At 41.3% G+C, this 18,108-nt stretch overlaps 2 protein-coding genes across 4 annotated transcripts in view; one reads left to right on the forward strand and one right to left on the reverse strand.

Annotated features, from left to right (window-relative positions):
* The window catches only part of TMEM241 (transmembrane protein 241), a 54,433-nt gene extending 51,983 nt beyond the window's left edge, over positions 1–2,450 (reverse strand). For all 3 annotated transcript variants that reach the window (XM_058812863.1, XM_058812855.1, XM_058812847.1), the window contains exon 1: positions 2,307–2,450. In XM_058812863.1, the coding sequence (XP_058668846.1) occupies positions 2,307–2,378 (72 nt within the window). In that variant the 5' untranslated portion in view covers positions 2,379–2,450. The remainder of the gene's footprint in view (positions 1–2,306) is intronic.
* Positions 2,451–7,050: 4,600 nt separating this feature from the next.
* Positions 7,051–17,664, forward strand: RIOK3 (RIO kinase 3). Its single transcript, XM_058801118.1, has 13 exons — positions 7,051–7,266; positions 7,994–8,115; positions 8,938–9,083; positions 9,212–9,316; positions 9,866–9,975; positions 10,690–10,833; positions 11,711–11,838; positions 12,731–12,916; positions 13,397–13,556; positions 14,556–14,636; positions 14,725–14,814; positions 15,121–15,228; positions 16,316–17,664. Exons 1-13 carry the CDS (start codon positions 7,201–7,203, stop codon positions 16,415–16,417), a joined length of 1,548 nt encoding a protein of 515 aa, XP_058657101.1. The 5' UTR covers positions 7,051–7,200; the 3' UTR covers positions 16,418–17,664.
* The last annotated feature ends 444 nt before the right edge of the window (positions 17,665–18,108 follow it).

An 18,108-nucleotide genomic window follows, 5' to 3' on the forward strand; every position in this document is an offset into this window, starting at 1 on the left:
CATAAATGTAATGATGTAGTAATGCAATAATGATGTAACACTGTTATAATGTAGTATTGATGGCAGTAGAATGAACCTCACCAACAAACTTTATTGTGATTTCACTTTAATATTAAATCTGCTTTTGCCCATCCCTTTTCTGGTGATTCTCTGAGAGACCTAAATCACTCATTCATGCCACTTCTCAGGCCAGAACTGCTGGATGCTGCCTCAGTCACTGTGGAAAGTAAGAGACACTAAATACATGAGGCATGGAGTGGACACACTGAAAAATGGAGAAGGCTGTCTTCTGAACTGCACTTTCACTTTCTGAACACAGTCTGTACATCACACTGAATGGAAAAGGATTAACAGGAACAAAAAGCCATGAGCACCAGTCAATTAAAATCATATCATACCAAACAGGCAATCTTTGGCAGAACCAAGAGCAATAATCTAAGCATAATTGTCTCCTTTTGACTAATGTATCTCACAGACTTAACATTCTGCTTACACATCGTATAAAATATTAAGCAGCCCATAAAGCCCATCAGAGATGTAATACATGGGGGTAAAAAGCAAAATCTGTGTCATTGCTTTAGCCTTCTTTGTCTGGGCCTGCATGTATGAATGCTAGTGTCTCTTCACACTAAATATGTATATATGCAAATGTGAGGCACAAATACATGCCTTCCAGGTCTAACATCTTCCCATGATGAAGCAGATAAATACCACTTCTGCAAAGAAGAATGATTGAAGCTTCCTCAGAGGAAATGAAAGGGACCTGCTGTTCCTTCCAGGAGCCAGCAGAAGCTGTCAAGGGCAAAAAGAGAAGCTGAAAGCTTTCAGCAGAGAGAAGACTGTGCTGAGCACCTTGCAAGGTTCAGTTTTCAGGTTTGTGGGGTGTCACTAAGAAACTGGCATCAGTATACAGAGACAAGGCATGTTGATTCACAACAGGTCCTTTTACACAAACAGCTGTCAGAAATCCCACATGCATTTTAATACAGGATGATCTACCTACACATCTGTACCCTTGCTTGCATTTGCAAACCCCTTCACCAACTGAAATGCCTATATTTTGGCTATTTCAAACTTTATTACACTAAAACCTACATGCCGGTCTGAAAATGGAGGCCCTATGTCAACGTCCCTGTGACCTCCCCTCAATCACAGTTAAGCCAAATAAATACCCTTCCCAATCCATGATGCAACCTGGCAGCTCTTTTAGCCCCTTTCTATTTAACTAATCACTGCTCCCAGCAGTCTGTCAAATCAAGTGCATTATCTCTCCCTACAACTTTGCTTCATGTCTAGACTTCAGTCTACTTCTGGGCATCCTTAATGGCAAATGTATCTTGGAACCACTGGCCAACGCCCAGAAAAGATTTCATTTTCACCTCTGAAATGCTGCTTTTCTCTGATCCTCCCTCAGAATATTCATACCCTGATTGTTTCATCAATATTTTTTTTCTTTCAGAAATCTGCACCAGAAATACAGACACGCTCTCTGACAAAAAGTATAGCATGGAGTAGTTACTCTAACTCCTCCTCCCAGAGTGAAAAAACTACTTTCAAACTATGCTTAAATTATACAATTTTATTCACAATGTGGCCATCTTCAGCTTACTTCTTACACTTAGACACTTCAGCAACACTAATATGAAATTGTTACACAGTGGAAAACAAAGTTCTTGTCCTTAATTTGTGTGTTAATTAAGCAAAGGAACAAAGTTGCCATGGAAGTTAATATTTGTTTCACTTCTAAAATAATACTTTGAATATTTCACATTTTCCCCTTGGATAGTTGATAACATTGTTCCAATTAACAGCTCTGCTTTTGGGAATGAGCGCAGTTGCCATACACCCGATAATGAAATATATACAGCATCAGCAATACTTTCAGTGCAGCATAACTTCTGGCTCTATAACACTTCATTCATTGGAACGATATGTCGTCAACCTCCTTGCCCTCCTAAACAAGACAATACTGGAACTCATTTATCGTGGAAGAGTAAAGCCGTCACACACTGAGCGAAACGAAACCGGCACCGTATCCGCAGTTTGGGGAGCACACAGGGGTGGGCGGCTGGCCGGAGTGCCCCGGACTTGTGGGGCAGTCCCGTCCGGGAAGGGCTGCTCCTCCGGCTCTCCCGGAGCAGGGCAGGGAAAGCACAGGGCACGGTCTCTCCTCTTTCTCCTCCTCCCGCCCCTGCATCCTGCACTTCCCTGGCCCCCGCTCCCACAGCCCGGCAGCTGGCGCCCCCCACCTCCCTGAGCCCCGCCCGGCCCGTCCGAGTGCGGGGCGGCCCCGCGCCCGCGCTCACCTTGTTGGTGAAGCTGGAGGCCAGGTAGAAGAGGCAGAAGGCGAGCCCGCCCGCCGGCCTCTTCAAATACATCGGTCAGCACGGGAGCGGCGGGCGGCGGCCATCGGCCGGGCCGGGGACACGTCGCCTCAGCGGGCGCCGCCTCTGCGGGGCCGCTGCTGCCGCCCGGCGGCCGTGCCGGGCCCCTTGCGGCCGTGCCGGGCCCAGGGCGGCCGGAGCGGCCGCAGCGCCGCAGCCCGGGCACAGCCGAGGCCCAGGCGGCACCGCCGAACGGTGACCGGCCGGGGAGGGAGGACATTGTCCCCTCTCCTCTGCCTTCTGGGACCCCAGCTGGAGTGCTGCGCCCAGCTCCGAGGCACTCGGCACGGGAAGGACCTGTTAAATAAAGCAAGTCCACAGGAGGGAGGCAAAGATGATCAGAGGGCTGGAGCACCGCTCCTGTAGAGACAGGCTGAGAGAGCCCGGGATGTTCAGGCCGGAGAAGGGAACGCTCTGGAGGGACCTTATACCAGCCTCTTACTACCTAAAGGGGACCTGCAAGAGAGCTGCAAAGGGACTTTTTACTTGGATATGCAGTGGTAGGGGGAATAGCTTTAAACTGAAAGAAGGCAGATTTAGACTAGATGTAAGGAAGATATTTTTTACAGTGAGGGTGGTGAGACGCTGGAACAGGTCTAGAAGTGGTCAAAGCCAGGCTGGACAGGGCTCAGAGCAACCTGATCTAGACGAAGACGTTTAGCAGGATGCCCTGCCCTGGAATGTGGTCAAGCAACTGGGACGATGCCTCATTTACAAGGCTATTAGTCCAGTGGTGGATTGAGAGAGGGCATCAAGCTGGTTTTGGTGTTGAATTCTGACAACACCAGTCTGACCCATCAACCCCCAAATTAGCATCCTGACAGTGAGGTAAAGATTTGGCAGGCAAGCTGCTAAGCTGACCTGGACATATATGAGTGGCAGTCAGTCACTGTACACTATAAAAGTCCAGTCCATTTACATACGGTTAGGTTCTTCTACCGTATCCTTTCTCGGAGTGTATATGAAGATTCCTCCTCTGGGTGGGGACACCCCTCAGAGCTAGTCCTTAAGGCTAAGTGAAAGAGATTTTGCCCATGGTCATTGGTATGGATGAATAACATCAATATCTGCTTTAATAACTATTTCTTTCTGCTAGTTTTATTTAGAATTGCTTTAATATAGTTGCTTTGATAGACTGCACTGTACCATCCTATCCTAGTAGTTTTATCTTCTATAGTGTGTAGCAAATAATTCTGAGTAAGATTTCTTTGTCTAATAATTTATCATAATAAATCATTCATTTTTATATAGACCTGGTTTACCATCATTTATCCTACAGGAAAAAGTTGTACAAAAGTTGAATCACACCTCTATAATTTCTAAAGCTTAAACCACTGACAGTCTAAGGCTAAGATTAGATTCAGCTGCACCTTGGTTCCTCTCTGAGCAGGAATTTATAAAGCAAGGGGGTCCTTTCTGCACCTCATGGCTCAATGTGAGGGCTTCCCTAATAAATTTTGTCTGAAACTCACACTCATGACAAGAAGCCACTGCTTATTGGAGGGGGCTGGACTAGATGGCTAACTTTAAAGGCCCCTTCCAATCAGCTATTCTATGATTCACTGGTGATGTGTGAACAATAAATATCCCAGACAGGTGAAAAGAAACGCCCTGTCAGGTCATGGTTACTGGGTGATCTTTATTATGGCCTAGGTAAGCCTTGTTTTTCCCAGTCCTGGTACTAGCAAGGCCCTATCTTTGTAGCTCTTACCTTGACTTTGTTCAGGTAACACAAAGTACAGGGCCCTCTCTGTGCATATACACCCTCTTTTTAGAGAACACAGCAAAGCAGCATAAATAAGGAACTTTATTTATGAGCATGGCTTAAACTAGGGAGGGAGGGAGGCACTAAGTGGTCAATTCCACTAAATGAGCTGTCTAACCTGCTATGTTTAGCCTTTAAAGACAAGGTCAGCAGAGTGCAACAGCAGAACAGCTGACCTGCACCAAGATAAATTCAAGTATTTTGGTGCATCAGACATGATCCTATCTGGTTTGTAAGGTGGTAGTCCAACACAGACATCAATTTCCAGTGCTGAAATGTTTGGTCCATCCAGGCTCATGGAGATCATTGATGAGCCACTGTAATGGATGTGTTAGAGACGGCAAGGTGAGTGATACAGCATTTCCACTTTGCACAGCACCTGTTTATGTACAAATGTCAAAAGTGTATTTGGCAAACAAAGGCACACTTTGCATTGTGCCACAAATTCAGCCTGTAAAGCTTTAAAAAAGAGTAAGTAAAGTTTATGGATATCTACAAAGACTAATGTAAGCATGGAGTAAGACTACCTTTGATTTTTTATTACAGTGGGGTATCACTTTCATGCAAAATATTACAGTGATATCTCTGAGCTTTTTGCAGTATTTCTTAGTATTTCTAGTACAAGTGGGAGACTGGGGCAAAGATGGTATATTTTCTTACAGCCAAATACAGAGGCAGGTTTGAATTCTTGTATGCCACTTACAGTGAGGGATTAAGAATGAAGATGTAAATTTCTGCTAATGTTTATCAGGACTGACTTGAATTACATACAAAGTAATCGCTATGCAGCTTTGGAATTATTTTGATAATATGAAGGGACATTTCTGCTCTATGTAGATTTTTAACTTTTTATTGGGAGGTATGAACGTGTTGCAAATTATTTTGTTTACACATCATTTCACAAAACATTTCTTTTTAATACAATTCACTTCAAAGCTTGATCCATTCATATGAGAGGTCATGGGATCAAGGCCTAATCAGGAAATATTCAAGAGACTAAAATAAAGGACTTCTTTTTGAAAACTTAAAAAACTTAATAACAAGACATTGGAATATTTAGTTACTGTTCATGTCTTTCTGAATCAAAACCTACCAAAACCCATATTCTTAATCAGTGTTTGTACAGCTGTGCAAGAATAATGATTTTTCCCACGGCAGCAGGACATTGCTTTGATATTCTGCTCATATATAAAGCTGTTAATTTTAGACAAAGAAGATAGAGGGGAGCATGACAGTAATCTTCACACCCCAAAGGGCAGTTGCAAAGGAAAAGAAATAATCTCTTTTCACCAGGGCTAAGTGCAGAGAGGGTGAGAAACATGCTGGTACTGCATCACCAGACAAAGCCACTCTTGCCAGCATTTGGCAGTGCTGTGGTAACCAATGAACCTGATGACATTAAAGGTCTTTTACAACCTAAATGATTCTGTGATCCTAAAATGCCTTCGTGGCACAAGCCTGTGTCATGCCTGCAGTTTGTGTGTAACAGCCTGGGTACCTACCCTCTTCCAAATGGTTTGTCTTTTAGCTGGGAACTTTCTGGGGTAATGAACTCTGGAACAGTGTCTTAGGAGATTGTAATGTGTTACGTCATTGCAGGTTGCTAAGGACAAATAAGAGGAACTTTGGCCGACGAAGCTGATTCTTGCATGGCTGAGAATTGATATGAATGGCCTTTACTGAGCCTGCCTGGCAGTACAGGCTTTGCTAGATGTAAAACAGGAAACTTACTCTGAGCAGAGCATACCACAGAACCCCTTACAATTTCTGCCCTTGCAGCCAACCAGCTTTCCAGGCTGGTTTTCAGATTATCAGCAGTGACTGTGACAGCGCATTTGTCTGACTGCAGACAGATACCTTCAACAGACGGTGATGAGCCAGCGAGGGGATTTCTAGGTGTTGCTTCCTTCCTTTAAGGAAACTTGCCCAAATACACCTAATGTGCCATAGCAAAACACTATCCCATTGCTGCTGTCCTGGAAATAGGGCATTTTAGTCACAATACTATTTTCCAGATAAATATTACATATAAAATCGAGATGTAAAAGGCAGCAAGTCACATACAAAGTATTTCAACTTATATCTACAGTGGCTTACAGGACTAGGATAAAATTAATTTGTTTGCTTATACTTTGGTTAATTTGTTGTAATTTTTTGTGTTCCTTCAGTAACTTCCTGTAATAAAAACAAATGCCAAATATTTCATTTCACAGAATAGGTTAGGTTGGAAAAGACCTCTGAGACTGAGTCCAATCTACAACCAAACACCAAGTAGACTAGATCATGTCACTGAGTGCCACATGCAGTCTTTCCTTAAACACCTCCATAAATGATGACTCCATCACTCCCCTGGGCAGTTCACTCCAATCTAATCACCCCTTCTGTGAAGAAACTCTTCCTAATGTCCAATCTAAACCTCCCCTGGCGCAGCTTGAGGCTGTGTTCTCTGGTCCTGTTGCTTGTTGCCTGGAGAAGAGGCCGACCCCCAGCTGGCTCCAGCCTTCTTTCAGTGGTCGTAGAGAGCGGTAAGGTCATTCCCGAGCCTCCTTTTCTCCAGGATAAACACCCCCAGCCCCCTCAGCCGCTCTCCATCGGACTTGTGCTCCAGACCCTTCACCAGCTCCGTTGCCCTTCTCTGCACTCCATTTCATCTATTTGTTTTGCCTGGCTTATTGTTTGATTTGTTGGGCTTTTTTTCCTCCCACGGTTCCCTTGGTTACTTCCCGAGATAAAAAACAAACGTTAGCTATATAATTTCTCCCTTTCGCGTTACCACCAGCCCGGCTCAGTCCCCCCTCTGTCCCTCAGCCCCCGGGTGGGTAGGGCCGGCCGGGCGGAGGCTCCGCCGGCAGGTTCCGCCTCCGCGCTCCGCACGCCGCCGGTGCGGCCGCGGCCGGCCCGGTGACATCACCGGAAAGGCGGCTCAGCCCCGGCCAATGGGCCGCCCGACGGCCGCGGGGAAGCGCGGAGGACCCGGAAGGTTTCGCAGTCGGAGCGTTGCTGCCCCGCGGAGAGAGCTCGCTGCTGCCGCCGCCCGCCCCTGCGTGCTCCATGGACTCGGTGGGAGTCGCTGCCGCCGCGCCCGACGCCGGGCCGGGCCCCGCCTGGCAGAGCAAGGTGAGCGCTGTGCCGGCCCGCGGGGCCGCGCCCGACCCTGTCCCGGCTCCGGGGAGCCGGAGGAGCAGGAGGAGAAGCACCGAGGCCGTGGAGAGGGCGCTGCGAAGTGGTGCCAGCGCCACCAGGGTGGCTGTCACTCGGTTGAACGACGCGAGCGCGGTTTGCTGCTACCGGCAATTATCTCCTTGGTGGTGAGAGCTGTTGTGACAGCCTGATAACTGAGCCGCTTCCCTCCGAGGGTGTTGGAGAGAGCGAGCTCGGTTATCCCGGCGGTAGGCAGCGAGTCCCGGCTTGCCTGGCTCGGCGTTCCCCAGCCCCGCCTCCCCGAGCCAGGTGCTGTGTCCCTGTGCGGTTTTGAGATTGCGTGTTTTACCATGGCTGACCTTTCAGGGCTCCAGGAGCGGGGCAGGAAGGTGGGCGTAAGCTGCTGCTGTTGGGTTATTCCAAGAGAAGTTTTACCTAGGTTGTGTGTCTGCTTGTATGCAAACCTCCTGGGGAAGCTGTACCCCTGTCTCCAGAGGGTACCGACACTGACGTTTTTCCCTTCAACCCGCGTTCTCTCTATTGAGTTTATGAAACTACTCTTTGAGTAGTTCCCCGAGTATCTGTAGAAGAGCCCTTACAAGATTACATGAGCTTATTTTGGAGCCAGCGATTGCTAATTATCCTGATTGTTGTGTTGCCACTGCACAAGTCTTGCTGACTTGAATAAAATGTTTATTTACAGTGTCCGTGGGGAGCCCCTAGCACAACATCAATATCATGTTCTCTTGCTGATGTCATGAGTGAACAGCTGGCAAAAGAATTGCAGCTGGAAGAAGAAAATGCTGCTTTTCCTGAAGTGGTTGCGTAAGTTTAAGTCCTGGATTAGTGCTCTGCATAGCTGTGATGCCATCTTCTGTCTCTTGGGCATTTTCTTACAACATGTTCAATGCATAGCAATATAGTAAATGATTTGCCTGTTGCCCCTAATTCTGCTTCCTCTGATCATCTTCAGTGAAGATGGCTTCCCCAGCTAAAAGTCTTCCTTAGATTCTCTTCTCTGTTGCTCTTCCTTCCTTATTGATGTTTTCTTTGCGTTTTCTGGGGGTGTTAACACAGTCTGTAAGCTATATTTAGAGAAATGTCAGAAATGGGTTTTTTCTACCCTTTTAGGAACTCTTGTCAACAGTGTACAATGTTATTTTGAGAACCACCAGGTGTATCACCTGTGTCCTCCCACTACCTGAAAGTTCTAAACAAAGGCCAAGAGCTTACTGGTTCCAAAATTGTGCAAATTTTGGCTATCTTTCCTGTGAAGCAGAAAAAGCAACACTATTTGGGATATTTTAAACATATAAATAGGTATACACATGCATACACCTGTATGCCTTCTTTTTTTTTTTTTCCTCTAGGACATCTTAAAAATAGAGCTTAATGCTTCTTGCTAAATGGTAAACAAGCAAAAATTTAAGTAAAATTTGCATTGTAAATAAGTAGCAAAGAGAAATGAAGTAATGATCTATTAATATTTAGTGTTGGCTTGGAGAGGAGGCAGACAGCTGAGATCCATTCCTTTCTGTCAGCTCTGCATGAAGTCTGTTGTATAGAGTGGGAAAGTGGTATAAAGCAGTTTTCTGCTTAGATTGCTGTGTTTAAGTTTTTAAAAATTCCTGTTTTCATCTTCTGTAGTGCTGCTGAAGGACCATTTATTACAGGAGAAAATATTGACACTTCTAGTGATCTAATGCTAGCTCAGATGCTGCAGATGGAATTTGACAGGGAATACGATGCACAGCTTCGGCGTGAAGAGAAGAAGATCAATGGAGATAGCAAAGGTACCTTCATCAGAAGGAGTATTTTTGCTGTGGAGCTATTCTTGGCACTTAGCTTAAATTGGCAGAGCTATGAGGAAGTAGCAAATTCCTGATAATCACAGACATGCATATTTGTTTTTTTTCTCAAGTCTCCATATCCTTTGAAAATTATCGGAAGGTGCATCCCTATGACAGTGACAGCTCAGAGGATGAGGTTGATTGGCAGGATACCCGTCATGATCCATACAGAGCAGGTATGTGCAGCTTTAAACAATACAATTTCTTCAGCCAATAGACCTGAGAGTATGACAGAGTTAAATTAGGTCTTGTTTTAATATGAGGAGAGACACTAGGTACATTTAAAATCAGGTCACCTCAATGGGAGGTGTCAGCAGGAGGTTGGGTGGATAACTTCAGGCTTCTGTCTGCCAGTATATTGGCTGAATCTGGCAAAATAACCAGTGTACATGGGAAGTATTGTGGGAAGTATTGTGCTCATCTGTCATCTACATTTGGATGATGTGATTACATGTAATTTGCATATAATATCGAATACTCCTGTCATAGCATGCCAGAAATGTGTCTGACACCCCAGAGAAGACAGAGAAGTAAGTTGTAACATAGCCAAATGAAGCTGTCCTGCTTAGGATAGGGGAAGACTCTATTAAGATCATACAACTGGAGTGATTTATTCTGTTTTATAAATAAAATTATATTACTTTTGCAGATATTGTGGGACTTCTATGAGCATTGGTTATGTTTGTTTAGATGTAAAGTTTGGTTTCTTTTTCTCACTCTGGCAGATAAACCTACTACTACACCAAGAAGGGGTTTCATAGGAAAAGGAAAAGACATTACTACAAAACATGATGAAGTGGTATGTGGAAGAAAAAACACTGCTCGCATGGAAAATGTAAGTGAAAACTTAGGGAAACTTAATTTGTGTAAAACTGGAATGCTGCAGTTCAGCCAAAGAACTAATGCTTGTCCACCAGTGCTGCTGGGTAGGATGCTGACTTTTCTTTTTTCCCTGTTGCATGAAAGCAGTGCAGTCTTTGCTTTATTGGTTACTGTCATTGGTAGTTTGAGTTTTGTGAGTTTTCTGTTTAAAAGTGGTTTGTTATTGAGCAATTCAAGAATTTGCACAGAACTGTTTGGGGAAAACAAAACTATCAGCAAGTCTGGCACACAAACTAATAAAACACAAAAGCTATTTTTGAAAACGATAGATGTTGTGTAATCCTTCTTCTAATTAATTTTGTCTGATAAGCCAAGTAACTTATTTTCAGTCAATCGTTTGACTTACAGCTTTTCAGTCTGTTTATCTTTAGTACATACCTTTCATTGTTTTTAAGGTAACTGGTGCAACTTCTGTAAATAAGGAAATGCTGCAAGTGCTGTTTTTTGCAGGATGTTAGGTAATCTCATATCACTTTGGGCAGAACTTTGAGTTCTGAGTTTAAAGCAGTGTGTTTGTGCAATGTTGTCATTATGTTAAAAAAGTGGGTTTCACATAGGTCCAAATCTATCATGAGTTTTTCCAAATCAGAATGAGAAATTTCTGTTTGTGCCAGCTTTTGGCATCTGCTAGTAACAATGCTTAAATTCCTATTATTTCTGCTTGTAGTTTGCACCTGAATTCCAAGTTGGGGATGGAATTGGGATGGACTTAAAGCTGTCAAATCAAGTCTTCAATGCCTTAAAACAACATGCATACTCTGAGGAACGTCGAAGTGCAAGGCTCCATGAGAAGAAGGAGCACTCCACTGCTGTATGTTTTTCATAACTACTCCTTATCTTGTGGAATAGCTAAACTCTGCTGGGTAACTTCTTGCAACATTCCATTTTTAGTAAAACAGCTAAGCAACATTATGTTAACATTGTTGAAGGAAATTATATCAGCTAGCTCCTTCTAGAAAAAGGCTGTTTGAGCTGCATTACTGTGAGAACCATGTTGAAGTAAGAGCAAGCAGCTACTGTTTTTTTCTCTTTGTCTTTCTAAACTTGTCTCTCAATCACCTATGTTGAATAAACTGCCTGGAAGTTATTTATAGAAACGTCCAGAGGACTAATCCTCTGCAGTTGAACCATATGGCTCTAAATATCTGTCTTCATAACAAGTTTCAAGAGGATGAGGTGACCTCCTGACCTAATAATTTAGGAGTTTACTTGGTAGACTGGATGGGTCAGTTTGAAGTAGGGCTCTGGTAATTCCTGATGTGGACTTCTTCAAATTTGTGTGTTTTGCTTTGCTTTATTGTTACTTATATCAAAGAAATATAATACTTGGGATATTATGATTAATGATTTGTAAAGGCTTCTTGAAAACACTGTAGAAAGTGCTGTTGAGCCACAGTCTATGTGCAATTAGTAAAATATTCTATATGCTGCACAGCTGATGGGAAACTAAGAGTATTAAATCATTAAATCAGTCCTGGACAGATTTGCTTTGCTTCAGATGTTTATTTTGGTTTGGCTTTTTTTTTCTCCCATCTGTTAGTTGAGAGAAATTTTATTAATATATTATTATTTCCATTTAGTTGAGTTCTTGTGATATATAAATATTCTAAACTCATGATAAAGCAAAGAATTGCTTTATTGAATTGAGTATTCATGTCTTGCCTATTAATCTTATTCATCTCTTGTAGGAGAAAGCAGTGGATCCTAAAACACGTTTACTTCTGTACAAGATGGTCAATTCTGGGATGCTGGAGACCATCACAGGCTGCATCAGCACAGGAAAGGAATCTGTTGTTTTTCATGCCTATGGAGGAAAGTGAGTATATTGTTTGTTACTGATGATAGCTTTAAGTACAAGAGATGATTTAAAAAGCAGAAAACACAAAAATATTTAAACATCTGCACCTTTTTTATTTCTGAGACTTAATGGCTGTATTTGTGTATAGGCAGGTAATAATAAAATCTGAAAACCAAATGATACCAACCATAAAGTAAAAGAATCCCCACTTTCCTCCTTGGAGGCTGTTAATGAATGAGGATAAATTCGCCATGCTTTTCTGTGGAAAAATATGTACTCTTTTTATAAAAAAGAAATCTTGAGGTTTTTGAGAGACTCTTTCCACTGACCTGCCCCAGACCACAGAGCTGTCAAAAGGATTTTGGGCTACCTGGAGGTTGTCTTTCCATAGAGATTGCTCTATTGCCAGCTCTATATTTTCAGCTTAGTGGAGGTGCTGTTTGTTACTTTGAGGTTATCTTGAGAATAGTGTTGGGATACTGCTCATTTCTTGAATCCTTCCTGCCATACTGGAAGGATTAGAGTGCATTATGGCAACTGCATTGTGTTTAACTGACTTTAAACCAGTGATGTTTGAGAAAGAACTAATAAAACTCAACTACAGGTAATGTATTTAGAGATGTCAGGGAGAAATTTGGAATTGGGGAGATGTGCCTTAACAAATTAGGAGAGGTAATCTGTTTGATAAGCAACTTATAATCAAAATGCCAAAACCCAAACATTCAAATGTAAGTTCAATCACAGAATTGTTATAAGTTTAAGCTGGCTTCTAAATGTGAAAGAAAATTAGATCCTCTCTTATATTAAAAACAGCTGTATGTGGCAATATATAAAAACCCAAACCCATGCATTTGCTTGTAAATATGTGAATAGTTAACTTTGTTATATATTTGTCTTTTTCCATGAGCAGTGCAAATGAAGATAAAGTTATTCCTCCAGAATGTGCCATCAAAGTGTTTAAAACAACTCTTAATGAATTCAAGAACCGTGACAAATACATTAAGGATGACTACAGGTTTAAAGACCGCTTCAGTAAATTGAATCCACGAAAAATTATTCGTATGTGGGCTGAGAAAGAAATGCATAACTTAACAAGGTAAAGAAAGAAAAAGGAAGTGTAGTTGCCAAATGCCTGTCAGTTTCCTGTTCTCTGTTTCGGGAAGATACTCTATGTCTGGGTATTTAACTTTTAGGTCAAAAAAATGTACAACCTGGCACAGATTGAATAAGCTCCTGGGTTTTTTTACAGTTTAATAAGCTGTGTCAGCATCTCAGTGATTTTGCAGCAGAATTTACAGGCTCATGAAGTTAACAGGTTCTAGTTGCAAAAGTGATTAATATTTAGTGAGCATTTTTAGATTAACTTATAACTTCAGAATCTGAATTTTCCTGTGTAAAATACTGTACAATATATATAATTATTCAGTTTTTAATTCTTTCAAAGGCTTTGTTTACTCTGGATCGGTTTCTTCTCACAGCTCTCAGATTGCAAATGAGACAGTGGAAACTAGAACTTTGGGGGCTTTGAAGCTTTTGTTCTGTTTTTCTTAATCAGTATCTATTTTCTGACCCACAGAATGCAAAATGCAGGAATTCCTTGTCCTCAAGTGGTTATCCTTAAGAAGCACGTCTTGGTTATGTCTTTCATTGGCCAGGATCAAGTCCCAGCTCCTAAACTAAAGGATGTAACACTTAGTAGTGAAGATATGAAAAAGGCCTACTACCAGATTCTTAATGTAAGATGATGCTGATTTCTCCTCCAGTTCTGGGTTGTATTTTCTTTTAAGGGAATAACTGTAAGGACAGATGAGCACATATTTACTTTTCAGGATGCTTACATAATTGTCAAGATACAAAGTCCAAAGTCTTATTTTGCTGCTGTTTAATATGTGACTTAGAATCAGTAAGACAGTATGCACTTAAAAATACATTTAAATTTAATCTGAGTGGAAAACATACTGGAATTTGATGACAAACAGATGCTTAACAGCAGAGGAATTGTGAGTAAGTAGTCCTCCTTTTACAGAAGCAGTATGTGGTTTAGAAAATTCTCTGAAGTCTTTCTGGGCTTACCAAACACTTAATTTACAGTGCTTAAGCACTCTTCAGTGGATTGCCCGCCCCCTTTTCAGCAAACCTAGAAACTGGAGAATTAATTAGAACATAGCATGGTGGATGCTTTAATTTCCTATTATCTGCTTGGTTCAAACACACCAGCTGCTAACTGTCTACTCATTATGTTATAGATACTAAAAAAACCAACCAGGCAACCAGCCTCACAGCTTGGCAACAGGAGTGGTCTAGGTCTCAAATGAATGACACCAGTGAGCAACACAGCTGTGTCTTAAGTGAATTTGTGTACTGGTTAGGACTCAGTCTCTACAACTGTGAGACTTTCTTCCCATGTGATAGGAGTGAAAATGAGAGGAGAGAATATGCTTATCTGTCTCCTGCACTTGGACAGCTTGGCAGAGCTGACTTGAGTTTACCAGAGTAGTTCTTCTGACTTTGCCAAAGCTAAGCTCAGTGATAAAAGCTTCGTTTGCTGGCATTTTGCCAAAACTGCAATTCCCTGGATGGAAGTGTATTGAAGATTAGGGTAAAAAGTATGTAAATTATGTGGGTGATTAGGGAAAGGTTGGTGTTGTTTTGGTGTTTTTTTTTTTTTTTAAGTCACGCTAGCAGTATTTATTTGGAGTATAGCATACTTCCTTCATTAATTTGGTTCCTTGCAGATGATGCAGCAGTTGTATAGGGAGTGCAACCTGGTCCATGCAGATCTGAGTGAATACAACATGCTTTGGCATGATGGGAAGGTGAGTTTGTTCTTAATTTGGGGGGGAAAAGTTTAATCTACTGTGAAACACTAATACAAAGCAAATTGCTATTTCTCTGTGACCACAGGTCTGGCTCATTGATGTCAGTCAGTCTGTGGAGCCAACCCATCCTCATGGACTTGAGTTTTTGTTCAGAGACTGTAGGAATGTTTCACAGGTAAGACCTCTTTGTCTGACAATCTTCTGTTATGCTGCATGCTTTCTAAGATACAAGATATCTTAGATATGTAGAAGATTACTCTTGCACATTTTCCATGCTGATAGTGTCCTTCTCTGAAAGTGACAAAAATGTGGAAAAGTAAAATTATACCACTAGAAGTGAAAGCTTCCTTCAGTTACGTTTATCTGTGGGTCAGCAACAACAAAAATGTAATTTTGGGTAAATGTAGTAACTGGGGAAAGTCAAAGGAATATTTTGTTCTGTGTAGTAAAGTGTTTAATGTGTGCTCTTTACATTGACTAGTTCTTCCAGAAAGGAGGCGTGGCAGAAGCACTTAACGAGCGGGAACTCTTCAACGCTGTCTCAGGTTTAAATATTACAGCTGACAATGAAGTAGACTTCCAAGCAGAGGTATGGCTTTCTCTGTCTAACAATTTAAATTTGGTTAGCTATGGTAGCCATTACCTTAACTTTCCAGATTTAGTTTGTGTGATTGCTGTGAGTAAAATTTCAGCAGTCATTCTGAATCTCTTTTTTTTAAAACTTGAGTATTCAACCTAGTACAACCATTTCCAGAAGCTCAGATTGACAGACTCTCCACCCCCTTTCCTAATCCCCCTGCTCCCAGGCAGAAAAGACTTCATGTTGAATATAGTTGCTTCATTTCAGCATTAAGGCAAATCTAGTGATCTGCTTTAGTTTAAGAGCTGTTGTCTTGCCTTACACATATTAAAGGTTGTAGAACAAAAAGAAAGTTGGGTTAAAAATAGTAATTATTCTACTGCTAATTTTTCATGGTTTAGATGCCAATTTATTTGAAATTAAAGTTTAGGCAGGCATTTTTAATTTTGAAGCTTAAAATCATGCTAATGTAAATATGGACTTGGGAATCTTTGGTCGCTTGTTGCCTTTTAGTTTTCAACATTTGGCTGTAACTGCTCAAGGCCTGTGTCCTGATATCAGATTTTAAAAAAACTACTTGTCAAATATTCCATATTTTCTACTTAAAGTAAGGGCAATGTGACAATTCTACTCTCCCTAGCTACTAATGACATTGCAGGTTTGTGCTACACCAGCATGGAAGAGGTGGGAACTGGTAAATAGGTGACTCCTGGGGCAGGTGGTCAAAGTAAGAAAGAGATAAAGGGAACACAGTGCCACAGTTCCACAATCTCTGTGTCATTGGAGAAAGGCACACTTCTGTACTTTGAGGAATACAGCTGAAGTCTTAAGAAATCACCCAGTCCTCTCTGGTGCATTTTAGTTCTGTAGCTTCAAACTGTAAAGGAGTGCTGCTCATTTTAGTAACTTGTTGAGAACAGATATTTCAAGATATACCTGGCTGTATTTGAGCTGTTACATGGGACTGAATCTTTGAAATAGCAACATTTTACATACCTGCTCTGGCCTCAAAAGCTACTTTTTAATGCTCTTTAGAAGCCTTCTGCTGCTGGTATGGTTTTATGATTTCAGCATGGTTTTATTTTTGCCTCTCTAGATTGAAGCTTTGGAGAAGATGAATGAAGATCACGTGCAGAATCATGGAAAGAAACTGTCAACATTTTCTAGTGATGGAGACCCACCTATATATGATGAATAGCACTGAGTTTGTAGCTGCTGACGAAACAAAACACAAATTTACTGCTTCTAACTACGTTGGTGCAGTGGTAAATGTCAACTGCCAATGTCAAGAGAGTGGTTGGCTGGGAATACCAAAATGGAAAACACAGCAAGCATATGGTGATGCCTCAGTGGTTTGCTTTTTTTTTTTTAACTTGTCCCACACATCAGGCTGGCACTGTGACAATGGACTGTCACTACCACTTTGAACAGACTGACAACTTCACCAATTGCCCAGTTACATTAGACTAATGTAGCTCAGATGGTCATATTTTGCATGATTCAGAGCTTACATATCTTTTAGTCTAAAAAAAATAATTTTAAAATCATCTATATTGTCTCAAATATCTAGTTGGAAAGCACACTAGAAGAGTCCCTCTCTTTTTTTTTCCTAATGCAACTTGGAAAACTAATGAAACGTTGTTTATGGACACTGTTATTCATCCATCTCCACCAAGGGCAAAATGAAAAGGCAAACTATGCACTGCAATCATATGAAAATTTTAATTTAGCAAAGTAATATATTTATAAATGCAGAAGTCTGGACTTTTTCATTTGAAATACAGGGAATGTGGTTTTAATAATCTCTGTAAATACTTTTGGGTATTATATGGGAAACATATTTGAAATCCAATCAGCAGAGGACTTCTTTGGTGACATGCCAGGAAATCTTGAGTCAATGATGTATAATAAAGAGTCAGTTCAGGTAGCTTCACTCTTAATATGCAAATGGTTCCAAGAACTTGGTGTAAGCCAAAACCAAAACTATAATAATCCTGTCTATACTTAAAATATCTGTTTGGAGCATCAAATATTCTTACCCTAAAGATAATCACAGACAAATATAAGTATTCTTTTTGCACCTGTAAGAAAAAAAAAGCTTTGTTTAGAAATAATGATAACTGATACTGGTTTCCACAGTCTGTTTATTCTTAATGTCAGTCTTTTTTTTTTTTTTTTTTTTGTGAGCATCTTCTAAAAATCTACTGATGTTTCTCTCCAAAAAACGCATTTAAAGATGAACTGATGTGGTGGGATAGTTTGGAATTAAGGAATTCTAATCAACTTCTTTTTAACTGATTTCTGGTTTGTAGTTTCTGATGCTGCTCTTTATCAAGCAGAATATAGCGATGCTACGTGACCTCACAGTGTGCTGTGAAAGTGACTTTTTAATCTCTTTTTGTTGGAAAACTGGTGGTGAAGTAAAAATTTAAGATCTTGTGGTGGTATTCTTGCATAGTTCTTTGCATCACAGAGGCCTTCATTGATCTTTGGTGCTTCACTAGAGCAGTCTTAGGGGGTAGGACCACACAAATTCCTTACAACAATATAAAAATGAGTCTTTGGGTGGGTACTACATGAACAGTAAACAACCTTGGTTTTGCCAGATTCATCCCAACACTTGGATCCTCTTCCTTTTTCTAAATCAGACAAGTATCTTGGATTTACTCCTTACTTCTGAAATAAAGGAGCTTGTATCTTTCAGATCCTTAAGTCTGTTCTGAATTTCTCAGTGAAATAGTTTCCCAAAATAATGGTGTCAGGAAAAGGACAGACTAGGTACTGCAAGGGAAGTGCTAACCTCTTTAGGAAGACTACAAGCTGCTGTTGACAAAGATATCCAGATCTCCTTCAGAGGACAAGGCTTTTTTTTTTTTTAAAGATAGTCCT

The sequence above is a fragment of the Ammospiza caudacuta genome, chromosome 1, assembly GCF_027887145.1.
Source record: "Ammospiza caudacuta isolate bAmmCau1 chromosome 1, bAmmCau1.pri, whole genome shotgun sequence".
NCBI classification, from domain to species: domain Eukaryota; kingdom Metazoa; phylum Chordata; class Aves; order Passeriformes; family Passerellidae; genus Ammospiza; species Ammospiza caudacuta.

Excerpts from the sequence above, each read along its gene's own strand:
- RIOK3 (XM_058801118.1), top strand. The coding sequence starts at position 7,201 with ATGGACTCGGTGGGAGTCGCTGCCGCCGCGCCCGACGCCGGGCCGGGC. Across the intron at positions 9,317-9,865 it reads TCATGATCCATACAGAGCAG|ATAAACCTACTACTACACCA; the intron begins GTATGTGCAGCT and ends TCACTCTGGCAG. Across the intron at positions 15,229-16,315 it reads AAGTAGACTTCCAAGCAGAG|ATTGAAGCTTTGGAGAAGAT; the intron begins GTATGGCTTTCT and ends TTGCCTCTCTAG.